The sequence below is a fragment of the Malaclemys terrapin genome, chromosome 2 (assembly GCF_027887155.1).
Source record: "Malaclemys terrapin pileata isolate rMalTer1 chromosome 2, rMalTer1.hap1, whole genome shotgun sequence".
NCBI classification, from domain to species: domain Eukaryota; kingdom Metazoa; phylum Chordata; order Testudines; family Emydidae; genus Malaclemys; species Malaclemys terrapin.
The window spans coordinates 158715085-158732471 of record NC_071506.1 but is presented as its reverse complement, the minus strand read 5'-3'; the positions used below and the strand labels follow the sequence as shown (position 1 = coordinate 158732471).

Sequence of the window (17387 nt, the reverse complement as noted above, 5' to 3'; positions counted from 1 at the left end):
CAGGGAGTGGGCCAGCAGCCCCCTCCCCAAGGGGCTGTAACTGGAGCAACAACAACCAAAGGGGGGGGTCTAGGGTTACCATACGTCTGGATTTTCCCGGACATGTCCGGCTTTTGGGGGCTCAAATCCCCGTCCGGGGGGAAATCCCCAAAAGCCGGGCATGTCCGGGAAAATCGGGAGGGAGGAAGGGCTCGGCCGGGGCCTCTTTGTCTGGGGTCGGCGGTGGGGGGCCGGGGCCGGTGCGGGGCCGGGGGCATGGTGCCGGGCCGGGAGCTGGGCTGGGCGCGCGGTGCCGGGCCGGGGGCCAGGCTGGGCCAGGGTCGCAGTGCCAGGCCGGGCTGGGCGCGGGGCCGGGCCGGGGTCCGGGCCGGGGTTGGGGAGCCGGTCCGGGGTCGGGGAGCCGGGCCCGCGGGGCCGGGAGCCGGTCCGGGGTCGCCGGGCCGGGAGCCGGGTGGCGGGGCCGGGAGGTGCGCCGGGCGTGCTCGGCCGGGGCCGGCACCCCAGGGCCCGAGCCGACCCAGGCTGGAGCCGCCGGGGGCCAGCCTGGGCCGCGCCTCCTCCCCCCACACACCCCTTACCTGCTTCAGGCTTCCCGCGAATCAAATGTTCGCGGGAAGCAGGGGAGGGGGTGGAGACTTTGGGGAGGGGGCGGAGTTGGGGCAGGGGCATGGCCGGGGCTGGGGGCGGGGCCCGTGGAGTGTCCTCCATTTGGAGGCACAAAATATGGTAACCCTAGGGGGGGTCTAGCAGCCAGCCAGCCAGCAAGCAGGTAGCAGAGATGCAGCGGGGTGGGGTTAGTCCAGCCAGGGGAGTAGCTGGAGCAGCAGCAACAGACAGCAGTTGTAGGGAAAACCCAGGGCCTAGAAGCAGGAGGAGTAGCTCTTTACCTTCCTCCCTCCAGGCCAGTGAGGTACAGGAGTCTGTTCAAAGGCAAACACACTGGTCACTGGCTTAACAGTTGTCTGTTCCCTGAGTTACCAGAGCAGGAGCTGCACTAGAGTAATTAGGAACCTGCTAGAACCGGTTAAGGTAGGCAGGCTAATTAGGACACCTGGAGCCAATTAAGTAGAAGCTGCTAGAATCAATTAAGGCAGGCTAATCAGGACACTTGGTTTTTAAAAAAAGGAGCTCAGTTCAGTTTGTGGTGGGAGTGTGAGGAACTAGGAGGTGCAAGGAGCTGAGAGTGTGCTGCTGGAGGACTGAGGAGCATAAGTGTTATCAGACACCAGGAGGAAGGTCCTGTGGTGAGAGTAAGGAAGGTTTTTGGAGGAGGCCATGGGGAAGTAGTCCAAGGAGTTGTAGCTGTTATGCAGCTGTTACAGGAGGCACTATAGACAGCTGCAGTCCACAGGGCCCTGGGCTGGAACCCGGAGTAGAGGGTGGGCCTGGGTTCCCCCCAAACCTCCCAATTGACTTGGACTGTGGGTTCTTCCAGAGGGGAAGGTCTCTGGGCTGTTCCTCAACTCACATGGTGAATCTCTGAGGTAAGAAAATCTGCCAATAAGCACAGGACCCACCAAGATAGAGGAGGAACTTTGTCACAATGGTTATGGCACTATAGTAAGATGCATGAGAGCTGGGGTTCAGTTTCTAGCTGTGCCATAGTTTTTCTTAACAGGGGTGTTTATTAATGTATGTGAAGCTCTATGATTGATGTGGGCCTTAATGAGTACCTAGACAGAATGGGTATCAGGAACTTGGTCTACAAAAAGATTATCTGAATTAAAATTGACAACGCAAACCTACCCCATCATGTATATGTGATGCTAGCAGACATAATTTGGGTACCAGGGAGGCAGAAAGATGCTATGTGTGAGACTACAGGCATTCAATAATGTTGCTTTAACAGAATATAACAAATAAAATAACAAATAATAAAATAACAAAAAAAACTACACAAAAAGAAAGTTAAACTTACAAAGTCAAGCACTCAACAATTAGGAAATGGCAGTTTAATTTGCATGTGAAACATTAATTGGCCTCCTTTTGTGCATATGAACTATGATACAACATTATGATCATATGCTATTTTTTCCACGGGTTTCCTGCCTTCTTGACTTTTGACTTCTATCTAAACTGCATATAGGAAATGTTCCATCCCTACCACTAAGAAGGAATGTGACAGCCATTTAACACCGCTAGTAAAACAATACAACAGGATACTCTCATTTTAAAAAAAAAAAAATAAACAAAGTAAGTAAAATATAGCTTCTCCTACTGAAATTATAGGGGGAATTTGTGTAGGCAAAATAGAATGCTCCAGGTTGGAATTGGACATAACACTTAGGCCTGGTCTTCATTGGTAACTAACACATGGCAAAATTTTAGTGTGGATAAGGCACTATAAGATAAGGTAGTTTTCAGACATGTTAGCAAACTAAGGTAAATACATGGTTAAATCAACTGTGACATACCTGTACCTCAAAATCGCACTCTGTAATACCCATATTCATCATTCATATGTGATTGTAATATTTCAAACAAAGCATGCCATATAAGGTTTCATATGAAAGGTCATGATCAGTTGAAAACCATTGTTCTGTCCAAATAACTATATCATTAGTGTGTGTAAAGTTATGAGATTTTGCTGTATGGTTGTTACTGAAATATGCTGTATGTTTACTAGTGACATACAAAGGACCCCACCCAGGAGGGTGCTCTGCAAACATTAATCAGCAGGAGAGTTGTAATCAAGGGATTTACAATTCAATGACAGTTGCCCAAGTCCACACAGTGGGTGTTTACTCAATCACTGTGACTCAAAGCTCACTAGGACACATTGCAGCATGTTTTTGCCTTTCTCCTCCCCGCACCTATGCTGGAAACAACTGGAATGCCAAGAAGACAAAGATCATCTGAGGAGACTGGCCCAGGCTTAAGGGGAATCCTGTGTATTAAGAACTGTAACATCCAGTTGGATGAGAAAAATGCTGATCTAAATATTGTCAAATGAAATAAGACTTAAGATTTAGATAGTTACCAAAGAAAATAAAAGATAAATGAACAATCTCTGATCTTCCATGCCTACCACTTAAAATCTAGCTTTCTGTAGTTAATCTGTTTTATACTTTACCTGAACCTGTGTGTATGGTGGTGTTTTGTTTTGAAGCGCTTGGGAAATCTCAGCTCAGTTACAAAGGCTTATGTATGTCCTCTCCACATTGAGGGGTGATTGGGGGAGGGGAGTGCAGTCTGGGTAATAAATTTACAGTGGTCAGGCTTCTGAGTAGGGCAAGATGGTACAGCTCTGGGGTCCTAGGCTGGAGAACTGTGGGGGACTGTCTGGAGCCTCTCTCTTGTTTGTTAGTTTATGAGTGGCTGGGAGAAGCATTCATGTAACTCAGTTGGGTGTGTCCCTGCCTGTAGATATCTGTGTAAGTGCAGTACCTGCCAGAGGTTTACAGCTTGTCACAGCATCACAGGGTGAGAGGGAGCCCAGATTGGTGGGACAGAGGGCTCAGCAGTACCCCAGTTCCAGGTTGCACCTTGGGGACACCATCACATCAACACCTTTTCTCATCGTTTCCCTAGATCTTGCAACAAGTTCATGGGACAAGCGACTTGATTAAACATTTTTAAAATACCCAGTTGTAGGACATTTATATTGACAGTAAGCAGAGAATAAATCATAATAGACTTTAAACATTTAATGTGCCTATTCATCAAGTAAGGCAAGAGCTCTCCTGTGGGTAAGTTAACAAAAACATTGTGTCAATGTAATATTACTATTGTACACTGAACCTGTAGTATAGTATAAAGACACATACAATAAATGTTTTCATGAACAGTAGGTTCGGACTACATTTGTGTTACAATAAACCAAGCTTGTATTCCACCATCAGATGGGGTTCTCCCATAACTTCATTCTGCGATGGGTCATTAAGAATATCCTCAAAACCATCATTTCCTCTCAGTGTATCCAGCGCTATATTTGAGCTATGCAGAAACGGAAGACATTGGAGCTGCTTTGAATTCCATTTGCAGCTTTAGAGGTGCATGGAGTCCTTGAATATTTCTCAATCGATAAATTCATTTTATCTTGGCTTAGCTGAAAATTTTTTTCTGACAGTTCCAAAGGATGTCTGGGCAAAAGTTCATGACCTCCAAATGCTCCACTAGCTGAAAATTCAGCAATTGGGATGCTATCCTTAAGCTGAGATCCAACTCCTCTGGGATTCATTTTGTCCCCCTCACACACAAACCGTCACTGCTTAACATTTATTGTATGTGTCTTTATACTATACTACAGGTTCAGTGTACAATATTAATATTACATTGACACAATGTTTTTGTTGATTAAACATCTATCAGAAAGACAATAGCCTCAGCAGCACAGTGGCCCTAACACCATGCTGGCATTGGAGAATTAGTAAACGTTTGCTTCACCAGGAGTGGTACTAACTGCTGAGTCACTGATGCCACTTTCCTCGGAAGCCTCCCATCTAAATAATGTCCAAGCATAACCCTGTCTATCGTAGAGCTGATGACACCACAGCCCAAGGTACTGCAGGATGGCTGTAGGGGAAATATTTTCTTAGTGCAGCCACATAACTGTCATTAGCTTTTATTACAATTGCTCATAAATATCAAGGGATATATTAACCCCTTAGATAGGGGTATATCTCAAAGCACATTGTAACAATCTTAAGATATGTAGGTCAGATTTCAAAACTTTTTTCTAAATTTAAGGTGTTATACACTTGAAAATATTTTGGCATCCACTTATTAAAGGACGTTCAAAAATACAAATAAAAATTGTTAGAAAGTGTTACTGCTGAAAAGTAAATAAACAACTATTTATCTTTTTTAATCTTCTAATTAAATTTTAAATATTTTTATTTTTTCCAAAAATAAAATTACAATGTGCTCTAAAGTCTGCCTAACAAATTACTGGATTCTGTTTTACAGTCTAGCAGTATACTTTTTGTTAAAGGTATTTATTTAGCCAGTTGAGCATGTCCTTTCTTGCTTCTTCAATGTAAGGTTTATCTTGAGGGTTCATATCTTCTCTCTTGCGATGTACAAAACCATGAGTTTGTTCAGGGTAAATTTTAACTTTGTAATCAACTTTACAGTGTTGTTTTAGTTTCTGCTCCAGTAGGGTGACCTATAACAGAACATCCTTCCATTAGTGACATTGATTTAACCTGTTATTTTTACCACTTTTCAGCTTGCCCATTATTTAGTTTCCTGAAAGATGTGATGTGTCCTCATCTCAGTGCCTTCTTTAGTAATATCACACTTGGGCCAGTCTAGATTTGTTACCCCAATTGTATTTTTATGGGCTTTTTTCTTCTAGTAAGAGGAGAAACCATCATTGAACTATGACTGTACAAAATTACACAAAATGTATAGGTAAGTGGAATAGCATCTTTAAAGGTCTCTGCAAAGATAAAAACACTTGTTTCCTGATGTGGGGCTTACTACCATGAGTAGTCCAGTTGGTAGCAAGCACTACAGAAAGTAGTAAGTAGTGGAGACTGGACCGAGAAATGGGACAAAACTAGAATTGCTTTGAATTTGTGTTTGGGCGGATGGAAGTTGCACAGCTTCAAAGCTTGTGATTCTAACCTGCTCCTATGATTTTTAATGGAAAAAAACAAAAGTGGATGCAAGCCTGCAACATGCCTTCCTTTTGGCTCCTGCAGAGGCTACTCAGTTCCTTCCTACTATGATTCTATACACTTTAAAAAACCCCAAATCTATATTTTGATCTGGAAAATACTGAGCACTGTGCCTATATAAGTGTTCTGGTTCTGATGGATCTGAAATGTTACAAGAAAAGCTTGCAGTATTTTAGTGTTGTTGAACCAGAGCCAAGCTTAAGCCTTGAACGTTAGCCTACATGGAATCCAGATCTGTCTAGTTTAGGGTGACCAGATGGCCTGATGTTATAAGGACAGTCCCGATTTTTGGGTCTTTTTCTTATATAGGCTCCTATTACCCCCTCACCCCGTCCTGATTTTTCACACTTCTTGTCTGGCCGTCCTAGTCTAGTTACTAACAACGCCTTCAGATGATGAACAGGGTGGGGCTGGCAGCCGTGGGTAGGAGGACCTGGGACCCACTCTACTGGGACCCAGCCCAGAAATCTAACAGTGGTGGAGGGTTCTGCCACTGAGTCAATGGGATCCAACTGAAACATGCTTACTCATGCTCCAGCAACAAAAACGGACTAAAGTCTAGTTTCTCTGGGATACTTCCTACCCCAGTCCAGGTGCAGGGCTCTGTAGTTCAAGGGTATTCCATCATCTCGGGATACAGGGCTGACAGCAGTCCTGGAAACTCCTATCAGGGGTTGGTCTCCTCTGGGGGTAGGGTCAAGGCTGGCTCCAGGCAACCAAGCACATGCTCGGGGAGGCACCTGGTAAGGGGCAGCCAATCTTGGGGTGGTGGGGGGCAGCGCGGCGTGGCATTCCGCGGGGGGGAGGTGCTCCGGCGGCACGGTGCGCGGCGGGGGGGGGCGGGCTCCGGCGGCGTGGCGCATGGCGGGGGAGGCGGTGCAGGGCACGGCGCTGGGGGGGGTGTTCCAGCGGCACTTGGCAGGGGGGGCTCGGCAGGGCGGTGCTTTTTTTTGCTGCTTGGGGCAGCAAAAAAGTTAGAGCCGGCCCTGGGTAGGGTGCAGCACAGTGTTGATTCAGCTCCGGAGTTCTGCAGCTGGTTGGAAACATCTGCCTCCTTCCATGGCTCCAGACGAACTGAGCTGCAGGGCCCTCCTTCTATACTTCCTGCCACTCCCCTCTGCTTCAGGTACAAGGGGGTGGGGTTGGCCTAGCTTTGCCTGCCAAGGGGAGTGTAGTGGTCCCTGGAGCTCAGGCTCGGAGGGAGGCCACTCTGCCTGGCTACAGGGTTCATAATCAGCCCCTCTGTTTTCTTTCCACACATCTCTCAGCTTTGTCAATGAGACTACAGTAGTTAGTTTTCCCTTCCAGGGAAAACTGCAAAATTGCCAGAAATATCTCCCCTGAAGGGAGGGAGCTCCAGCAGGAGGGAATGACTTGGAGGGGAATAGGGAATAAAAACGAAGAAGGGTACAGAGAGCTAGCTGCCCTGCTGGAGGATGGATTTCCCTGAGGTAAACAGAGAACCTGGAGACCAGATCCTCAAGTGATATAAATCAGTACAGCCTCATCAGAGCTATTCTGACTTACACCAGAGGAGGATCTGACCCCAGCTGGTTGCAGGGCTTTTTGCTCTCTGATTGGAGTTCAGAAACTGTTTGAAAGCCTAGTGAAGAGGAGTGGCTCTCTTGGCCTTCGTGGGATGGAGAGCCTAGGAATGGTCAGCAGGAAGAAGAGGGAAAGCCTAGGAATGAGCTGTCCCTCTGCAACTGTTGACCCCAGTTGCACCAATTCAGAGTGTTGCCCTAATGTTGACTGTTTGCTCTGGCATTTTGATTAAGGAGGGTTTCATCTTCTGAGCCTGCTGAATGCCTTCCTTTAGACTCCGTCTACGGCTACTCACCTCTCTCCTACCATGACCCCCTTATTTTATAAAATCTATATTTAGAGATGGGAAACATTGACAGTATGCCTTTAAATAATTTGTGAGAACAATAACAAGCATTTCTATACCCTTTTTAAGAGGCAAGAAAGATACTAATTAATTTTCTAATTTCTCCGAACAAAATGTTATCTTATGAAATAAATGTTTAAAAAGCAATGAGGATATAAATGTGTTTGAAGGTGAACTTACTTGTTCAAGAGGGATGTAATCATCATTTTCACCAAAAATGAAGAATGTGGGGTGGAGCAAACTGTATCTATCCTCAAAGTACTTAATTACTCCTAGAAAAATTAAATACATTTAAAATGTTTATAGTGAGCAATTTAAAATGGTTAACACTAAATCAAAACATGAAAGTTACAGATGGAGACACGGGATCTGAACTTCCTCTCTTCCAACGCTGGGGAAGTGAGGCTCCACATCCAGTGTCTTGGCCCAGCTCTATAACTGGTCTATCTGGACCTGCACTGGCAAAAAAAACATACACGTATTTCCCCATCAGTGCAGTTCCACTAGTAACAACAATGGACAAGTCTGTGTTGTAGACAAGCAGTTTTACCACCGTGTTGTCTAACCTTGGGTTGGATGGCTAACCTACAACTTCCATCACTGATACCCCTGCTGGAGCTGTAGTGGTGGGGAATTACTGACCTGACTTTTGCCAGGGTAGACATACACTGCAACCCTGAACCCAAAGATCTGTGGGAACATCTGATTCAGGTCCTGTTCAAAATCCATACTTCATGGCTTGGATCAATCTTTTGTGAAAACTGTATGTATTACATTAAGCCTTGAGTGCGTGCCTGGCATTTTGCCTCACTGAAAAAGCCTGCAGATCTAGTGTTGACACAGACCAAATGGTTGAGACACAGTTGTGCTGAATGTGATGTGCCTTTATCATCAGTTAGAAATGGTATAAGAATCAGCATGCTGTAGCAGACTATACAAAGTTGATTTCACGTTTTTTTCTGTTATGAAAGCTTCATAGATCTAGGGCTACAAAGATGCATATAAGCATTCATAATTATATATACATGTATGATTTCAATTTAAATATATTCAGAAATATTAATGCAAATCACTAGGCAATCTATATTGTATTTGTATTTTACTATTTATTTACATTTAAAGAACAATAAAAAATCCACAGAAAAAGCTCTACATGCTCTGACAATTAATTAGACGTACATTCACAAGTGATGACCACAGAGCAACAAAAATAATCATATGGAAATAATTAATTAACTTGGCTGACCAACAAATCAAAGCAGCAAAATGACCTTTTAAGGCCCCCAGGAAGTTGTCCCAACTTTCCCCATAATCCATAGCACATAAATTAAATTGCTATGGATCATATACAGTAATAGTTAAACTACATGCTATATTTATGTATGTGAGTCAGCTCAAGTTTACATGCATTTTAAACTTACCATATATGGCCACCCCAGTTTTTAATTCAGGATTTTTCAGCATCAAGTGATGTACAGCCGTTCCACCCCAGCAAAATCCAATGACACCGATCTTCTTTGCATTGCATTGCTCCTTTAGATACCTCAAGACAACATCAGCTTCCCTAACACATGTAAAGAAAGGTGAATTAAGGAATCTGATAGCACTCCCTGGAAAACTGGAAAGAAAATACAATTGGTTTATAAAAGAGTCATTCTAATTTTGTTTAGGTTTTTAGTATGTTCTTGGAACACAACAACTCCAGAATTTAAACTGCAGTTTTGAAACATGAGTTGGCAACTATATGAAATACATGAATATTGAATGGAATTAGTTCATCCTAGAGAATAAAACAGCATAATGCACGAATAACATACTGAATGTGTAATGAGGTGCAATCAGAACAATCTTTTACTTTACATGTATTAGTGGTTAGAATTTTAATTGATTCTATATATACAAATACAGTTGGACAAAGGACCAGATTTCTTATCTTGTCAATTAACATTAATAAAATTTAAGTGCAACCCATTCAAGAGAACATCATTTATGATCACATTATTAAAAATGATAGCTTGAACTGTTTCAAGGGAAGTAAACATTGCATGAAGTCAATACATTTTGAAAATGCTGAATGAAATTCAGCAGTGAAGTAATAGGTGTAAATGGTAAAAAAACAAGTTTAAGTGACTAGTAGAGTGGCAGAGTAGTGTAACTTACGCTGATCTGGGACTTCATGGGTGTGCAATACAAATGTAAGTTACACCAGCTTGGTAGTCTTTGGTGACCCTAGGAACCATGGGGGCAGTGTGACCTAAGTTAAAGCAGGCTTCTCCTACTTTAACTTATCTTGCCGCCTTTTGATAGGGTTCCCCGCCTCCTTTCCTTCGATGGCTCTATCTCCACTCCTGACATGTATAAATTATAGTTGTTTAGCACACCTGCTAAATGTCACTACTTTGCCATTGACTCCACCATTTACATAACTACTAATTTGACCCACAGATTTCCATGGGATTTGTGCTTTCTTACTCCAAGCTGCATCTGGTCCATCATGTTTTAGGACTTGATCCTGGAGTCCTTACTAGGGCAAATCTCCTATCAATGAGAGCTATGTACACATGCAGTCTACTAAATATACATCTTACCTGTCTACCTTGCTGGCATCTCGAGTTTTCAGCCAGTCATTAAAGGTGGACCAGTCATCAGAAGGTTCCCAAGGTTTTTGTCCCACAAAGAAGTCTGGGCAGATGGCTCTATATGAAAAAGTAAAACAATTTTAGGTCCATAGAATAGCAATAAGGAATAATTATGGGACAGTCTGTGTATTTTAATGTGCATTCATTCTATTTATTCCATGATGATCACACACAATTATTATACAAATCTGTTCCCATTACTTGTCTAAATCTAATAAAATGATTTGAGAGAACTTCCAGAGCATGGCAGTTTACTTTGACCTATTAGACTTTGTTAATTAAGGACTCTGATGAGCTATCAACTGTTATTAAAATACCCTAAGAACTGATTATCAGTTTTGCAGATATTCTACAATTCCCAACAATATAAATTTGAGCTTGAAGTAATGTTAACCTAATATTGTGAGAATGAGTCAATGTTTTTATTATATTTCTGAATACAGTACTCTTATAGGGCCTGCGTCAGCACTTCATACTCAGGCAAAATTCTATTTTTCTTCACTAGGACTTTTGCCATTATAAGTAATACTAATTAGGACCAACAAGTACAAGGCTGTTTAAAAGACACTACAGATATTTTAAATAATATCTCAGAAACTTGAAAAATCAGATGTTTGTTTTTGCTTTTCTTCTTTCCTTCTTTATGCATCTACACACTGGCTAATTATTGTAAGTAGGGCTGTCAGGTGATTAAAAAATTAATCGTGATTAATCGCACTGTTAATAATATAATCCCATTTATTTAAATAGTTTTGGATATTTTCTACATTTTCAAATATATTATTTCAATTACAACACAGAATCCAAAGTGTACAGTGCTCACTTTATATTTATTTTTATTATAAATATTTGCACTGTAAAAAACAAAAGAAATAGTATTTTTCAATTCACCTAATACAGGTACTATAGTGCAATCTCTTTATCATGAAAGTTGAACTTACACGTGTAGAATTATGTACAAAAATAACTGCATTCAAAAATAAAACAATGTAAAACTTTAGAGCCTACAAGTTTACTCAGTCCTACTTCTTGTTCAGCCAACCGCTCAGACAAACAAGTTTGTGAGAACAGGCATTCACATGGCACTGTTGTAGCTGGTATTACAAGATACTTATGTGCCAGATGCACTACAGAGTCATATATCTCTTCATGCTTCAACCACCGTTCCAGAGGACATGCATCCATGCTGATAACGGGTTCTGCTCGATAACTGTCCAAAGCAGTGTGGACTGATGCATGTTCATTTTCATCATCTGAGTCAGATGCCATCAGCAGAAAGGTTGATTTTCTTTTTTGGTGGTTCGGGTTCTGTAGTTTCCACATCAGAGTGATGCTCTTTTAAGACTTTTGAAAGTATGCTCTACATCTTATCCCTCTCAGATTTTGGAAGGCACTTCAGACTCTAAAACCTTGGGTCGAATGATGTAGCTATCTTTAAAAATCTCGCATTGGTACCTTTTTTGTGTTTTGTCAAATCTGCAATGAAAGTATTCTTAAAACGAACAACATGTGCTGGGACATCATCCGAGACTGCTATAACATGAAATATATGGCAAATGCGGGTAAAACAGAGTAGAAGACATACAATTCTCCCCCAAAGGAGTTTAGTTACAAATGTATTTAATGCATTATTTTTGTAACGAGCGTCATCAGCATGGAAGTATGTCCTCTGGAACGGTGGCCGAAGCATGAAGGAGCGTATGAATGTTTAGCATATCTGGCATGTAAATACCTTGCAATAATGGCTACAAAAGTGCCATGCAAATGCCTGTTCTCACTTTCAGGTGACATTGTAAATAAGAAGCTGACAGCATTATCTCTGGTAAATGTAAACAAACTTGTTTGTCTTAACGATTGGCTGAACAAGAAGTAGGACTAAGTGGACTTATAGGCTCTAAAGTTTTACATTGTTTTGTTTTTGAATGCAGTTATGTAACAAAAAAAATCTAATTTGTAAGTTGCATTTACATGATAAAGAGCGGTGGTGGGCAACCTGCAGCCCACGGGCCACATGCAGCCTGTCAGGGTAGTCTGCTGGTGGGCTGCCAGACAGTTTGCTCACATTTGCATGGCCGCCCGCAGCTCCCAGTGGCTGCGGTTCATCCTTCCCAGCCAATGGGAACCGCAGGAAGCGGCGGCCGGCACGTCCCTGCAGCCTGCACCACTTCCCGTAGCACCCATTGGCCAGGAATGGCGAACAGCAGCCACTGGGAGCTCCGGGCGGCTGTGCAAATGTAAATTAACTGTCTGGCGGCCCGCCAGCGGATTACCCTGACAGGCCGCAGGTTGCCCACCACTGATAAAGAGATTGCACTACAGTACTTGTATAAGGTAAACTGAAAAATACTATTTCTTTTGTTTGCCATTTTTACAGTGCAAATATTTGTAGTAAAAATAATATAAAGTGAGCACTGTCAATTTTGTATACAGTGTTGTAATTGAAATCAATATATTTAAAAATGTAGAAAAACATCAAATGTAATATATTTCAATTGGTATTCTACTGTTTAACAGTGCGATTAAAACTGCGATTAATCGCAGTGAATTTATTTAATTGCCATTAATTTTTTTGAGTTCATCGCGTGAGATAACTGCAATTAATCGACAGCCCTAATTGTAAGGTTACTCACTAGTGATCAGCTACTTACACTGTTTTAAAATTATGACATATGTCTTTAGAAAAAACACATGCTAGCAAAGTCTTTGAAATTCTTCATACGTGTGTGGTTTTAAAAAAAAGTCGATAACATTTTTGGCCTAGCAACTTTGACAATGTCTCTTTAGGAAGAAAACATTAAGATTGCTTACATGTATCCATTAGCTGCAAGCATATCAGCCATGTATCTGGTATTTGGAAGTTGCCATCCAAATATATCTTGAATCACAATCACAGCTTTTTCCGTGCTGGCAGATGGTTTGCAAACATACGCCTTGATGTGCTCAACTTGCACTTCATGCCCAAGGTCCCCATACTCAAACCTGTCTCCAATGTCACATGGGCAAGGTCTCGCTTCATTGGCCATCTGGGATACAAAATGGAAAGGACTAAAGATATTAAACTATTAATATTTAAGTACACACACAGAAAATGTCCGAATGCAATGTGGTAATGGCACCGTAAAATATGGAATCTATTAATAACGTTAGGCATATCATTGATTTTAGGCATGAACTTCTAATACTTGTCAAACAGCAGAGTTTTTGCTGTATTTCACAGAGAGCTTTAATTTGGTTACTTAGCATATATGTACTTGGGGGCAGGGAACCAGCTTTTTGATTTGTGTTTGCACAGCACCTAGGTTAATGGAGTCCTGGTCCATGACTAGGGTTCCTAGGTGCTTGTTAATACAAATAATAAAACAATGAACAAAATTAAGAATAATATCGCCCTAGATAAGATCATCACAAACTGCTGTTGTGATGTAGTACGTTTTTTTCCTTCTTTTCTGTGATGTACTCAGTAACTCATAGTATAGATTAGTCTAGTAGTTTTAAAGTTTTGATATGTGACACAGTGCTTTGGAAGTGAATAATCTTTTATGAGCAAGTAAAGATACATTCATAGTTTTGATTAAACGTAAGACATTTTTATGGCAAGACTTAAAGCTATCTAAAACATTATGTAACGGGCCCTTTCAGTTTAAAGAAGTTACACTGCTAAAGCAACTTCAACCCCAGGTGTTACAGGTACTTTGAAGAAAGGTGTTTATTTTATATATGGAATGTGATCAATAAGAACATACCTAACAAATATTTCACAAACTTTTTACGTATTATAAAAGTGATACATTCTGCCGGTATGGTAAAAAACTCGTGTGAAGTGAAAATCTTTAAGGTGAACAAAAATGTTATAAGAATGAAGTGACCACAAGGCCTGGTTAACTGCTAATTAGCTATTATACAGAGAGAGGTCAGCATATACAAGTGACTCAAACAGAGTAAAGAGAACAGAGCTGATACAGAGGTTTATACAGCTGTTTTGTCTTACTATTTCATTAAGTTAATGGCTACAGTCTACTAGTGTCGGACCAACCAAATGAATCAAATGACTTTATATTGCTGCAGAATGTTTCAAGTGATCCATATAAATCACTGCAGTGTGGACTGAATAGTTTACAAACTATTAAACAATGTGGAGAGATTTTACATAAAATTCAGTATGAACTTTAAAATGGACATGTTGCAAAGGCATAAGAGCACTGACAAAGAACATACCGCCTGGTACATAAAAGTAGATGTGTAAAGTTGACTACACTAAGTATGCTCATGGAAACCATCCTGTGGAGGCAGGTTGCTGACCAGGCCCTGGTATAGGATGGTCTAAATAGTTGTCTGTCCAAATGCAAAACTGAGGACAAAAATGTCTGCATACCCATATGACCAGATGATTTACACAAATTGGTATGACCCAAGAGGTTTTGTACCTATGGACTTCAAATTCCAGTAACACAAACCACAAGCAGTGAACAGTTCCAAGAGCAAAAAACACAGCATTTGTTCTGTCTTTGGATGGTGAGAAGGCACAGGACTTGTACTCTGATAGACCACTTCAAAACTTAGTAAGATGTATCAGTGGTATGTTGTTTGATTCACATCAGCTTTTCAAATGGAGAAATTCATTGGATTAACTCAACTCTCAATCAGAAACATGCCCTTCTGCTCACGGCAGGGGGGGTATGGGTAGAGAGAGTGCGGGGACCCCATCTTTGCTCCGTCCTGCCCCAATTCCACCACCTGCCCCCGCCTCTTATCCGCCTCCTCCCCCGAGCACGCTGTGACCGCACTCCTCCCCCTCCCTCCCGGAGCGCTGGCAAACAGCAGTTCGGTGGCGGGGGAAGCACTGGGAGGGAGGGGGAGGAGTGGGAACGCGGCACGCTGGGGGAGGAGGCAGAGAAGAGGTGGGGGAGAGGGAAGCTTGGCTGCCACTGGGTGCGAGACAGAGGCGGGGGGCGGAGAAGAGCTGGCGGGGCCTTGGACTTCAGCCCAAGCAGAGCGGGCCAGGCTGGGGCCCCTTTGGAGCCTGGGCCTGGCGCCATGGCACCAGTGATGCCATTGTAAACCCAGTACTGCCCTTCTGCCTGTCAGAGTTGGCAGCAACAAGGGTCGGGTTCAGTATCTAGGGGTTCCTTTTCAATAACATAATGCAAAACCGGTTTGAGCCCCTGCCCAGTGACCTGGGACAATTACGTACCCCCTGGGTGCCTCTAAGAGGCAATACTTCCCCTCTAACAAGCACAGAGTCTGAGTGTAGCAAAAGCCTTTTAATAAATGAGGGAAACAATGTGGCATTATGTTGGAGAAACACCAGAAACAGGATTCATAACACAAACCGTGAGCAAAAGATCCACCTCAAGTAAGTTGGGCAGTGTCCTTTTCCCCTCAGGGTCTTAAGTCCAGCAACCCAAAAGTCACGCAACTCACTGATGCTGTCCTTGGTCAGTGCAGCCCCAGAGTTCAGAAGTTCATCTGCAGAGCTCACCTCCCAGCATGGGTGAAAGGGAGGGAGGTATGGAGGCACCTTACACTCTCTGCTACTTGGGCCCTCAACAGCCGATTGCCATGCCTCTCTGTGGGGTTCTGCTCCAGTCCTTTCCGCTAGCTGTGCCTCTCCACCAGCCAGCCATGCCTCTCCGCTAGCAGTCCCACTAGCCATGCCTCTCTACCAGCCAGCCACACCTCTCCTCTAGCCACTCACCAATATGTCTTCAGCCCCCACAACCAACCAACACAGCTCTCAGTGATTTCATCTCTTAGTAGGGGAGCCTCATGGCTAATGCACTTGGATAACCTTCTTACTTCAGAACCACTAGCTCAGAGTAGGTTTAATGCGTAAACCTAGGTATCAGTGATTGCAGCTCCGCAGCATGTAACAAAACTCTTACTTGAATATAAATTAGCTCTGTTATTACACAGTGGAGAGAAGAAGGGTCAAAGTGGTGTTTAGGGCCCTCAGACAGGCACCCATATTAAACACCACAACAACGCTACTACTCCTCAACTCACTGGGCTGTGGAACCCATGTCCTCTGCCTAGCAAGTGTTGCTTAGTTGAGGGTGAGTCCCTCAGTCATAAAATGCCAAGTATAGTTCTACTGTCCTTGATTCATATAACCAGGATAACAACCCTTTATTACTCCTGCCCCAATAACAAAGAGACTGGGGATCCCACAGCAGCTAAAGTGATCATTTGGGCAAGCACTCTCATCATGCTAGGCAGGAAAAAGAGCTCAGCCCCTGAAGTCCTTTTCCACAGCTCAACACCAGGGTTTTAACAAATGACTTAGTGACACGTCAAAAACACCTTTTAGACTAGGGAAAGTATATCCTAAGTGTGACAGGAGACCAACATACTAAATCACACACCCCTACTATCCATACATCTATCTACATCTGGAGCGGGGGGAGGGTTACAGAATGAGATTGTGAGGACTGAAATCAATTCAGGATTTCTTTGGTTTGTTTGGCCTGAATCACTGAAAAAGTTGCCCATGTTCCATAGTGTTTTCTGAAAAACAACTTACCCCACATACAATGTATTAGATATATATAAAGCAACTCAAAGTGAAAAGAAATTAGAGCAAAGCCTACACAAAACTTTTTTTTCATCTGAAATATCTCAATCTCCATTTCATTTCCCTGTATCATGGTGTTGCAGCCCTCTGAGTTTGTTTTTAAAACAGTAAATCATATGTACTTTGGAACTTTTCCCTCCACCTAAAATTGTAGATTAAATACTAACCTTTGGTGTCTTGTGCTTGGCTGAGCAGTTGATTCAGTTCTGTTGCTGTTTAAAAATACAGCAATTCTTTTCTTTGAGGGTAATTTATTTAAAGCTGTCCAACTTCAGGAAGAAGGAACGAGGCTGTTCAGGAAGACTGAACAAGTCCTGACAAGTTGTTTCACATTTGTCCTGACCCGGAATGTGTATTGCCAGATCTTAGTTAATGAATCACATTTTTATCTGCAAGACTTAACCGGGTGTGTATTCAGTTATTTTACCATTTCATTTTAAACAAAGGCTGTGCTGGTTCTAGGTTTATTTTTTGGCTTAGTCACAAGATTGACATGTTTTGTAATACAGTGTACAATCCATACACCATTTCTCTAAATATACGGCCTGATTTTTCTTTTATTTACTTTGGTATAATTGTTGAATTGAGGAGAGACACTCCTGATTTACACTAGAGTAACTGAAGGCAAAATAAGACTAATAGAGATATATCTATTTCCCTCC

The 17387-nt window shown here is 42.5% G+C and overlaps 1 protein-coding gene and 1 pseudogene across 1 annotated transcript; both read right to left on the bottom strand.

Moving 5' to 3' along the window:
* Nucleotides 1-1937: 1937 nt before the first annotated feature.
* Nucleotides 1938-4457, bottom strand: LOC128831631 (proteasome maturation protein-like; annotated as a pseudogene).
* Nucleotides 4458-4548: 91 nt separating this feature from the next.
* Nucleotides 4549-17047, bottom strand: LOC128831630 (carboxymethylenebutenolidase homolog). The gene is made up of 6 exons (XM_054018232.1): nt 16893-17047; nt 12963-13177; nt 10104-10211; nt 8937-9079; nt 7696-7787; nt 4549-5107 (listed from the first exon to the last, which is right to left on the bottom strand). The coding sequence occupies exons 2-6, from the start codon at nt 13175-13177 to the stop codon at nt 4928-4930; spliced, it is 738 nt and encodes a 245-aa protein (XP_053874207.1). The 5' UTR covers nt 16893-17047; the 3' UTR covers nt 4549-4927.
* Nucleotides 17048-17387: the final 340 nt, after the last annotated feature.

Excerpts from the sequence above, each read along its gene's own strand:
- LOC128831630 (XM_054018232.1), bottom strand. The coding sequence starts at position 13,177 with ATGGCCAATGAAGCGAGACCTTGCCCATGTGACATTGGAGACAGGTTT. Across the intron at positions 9,080-10,103 it reads GATGCCAGCAAGGTAGACAG|GGAAGCTGATGTTGTCTTGA; the intron begins GTAAGATGTATA and ends TACATGTGTTAG. Across the intron at positions 7,788-8,936 it reads AACTGGGGTGGCCATATATG|GAGTAATTAAGTACTTTGAG; the intron begins GTAAGTTTAAAA and ends TAATTTTTCTAG.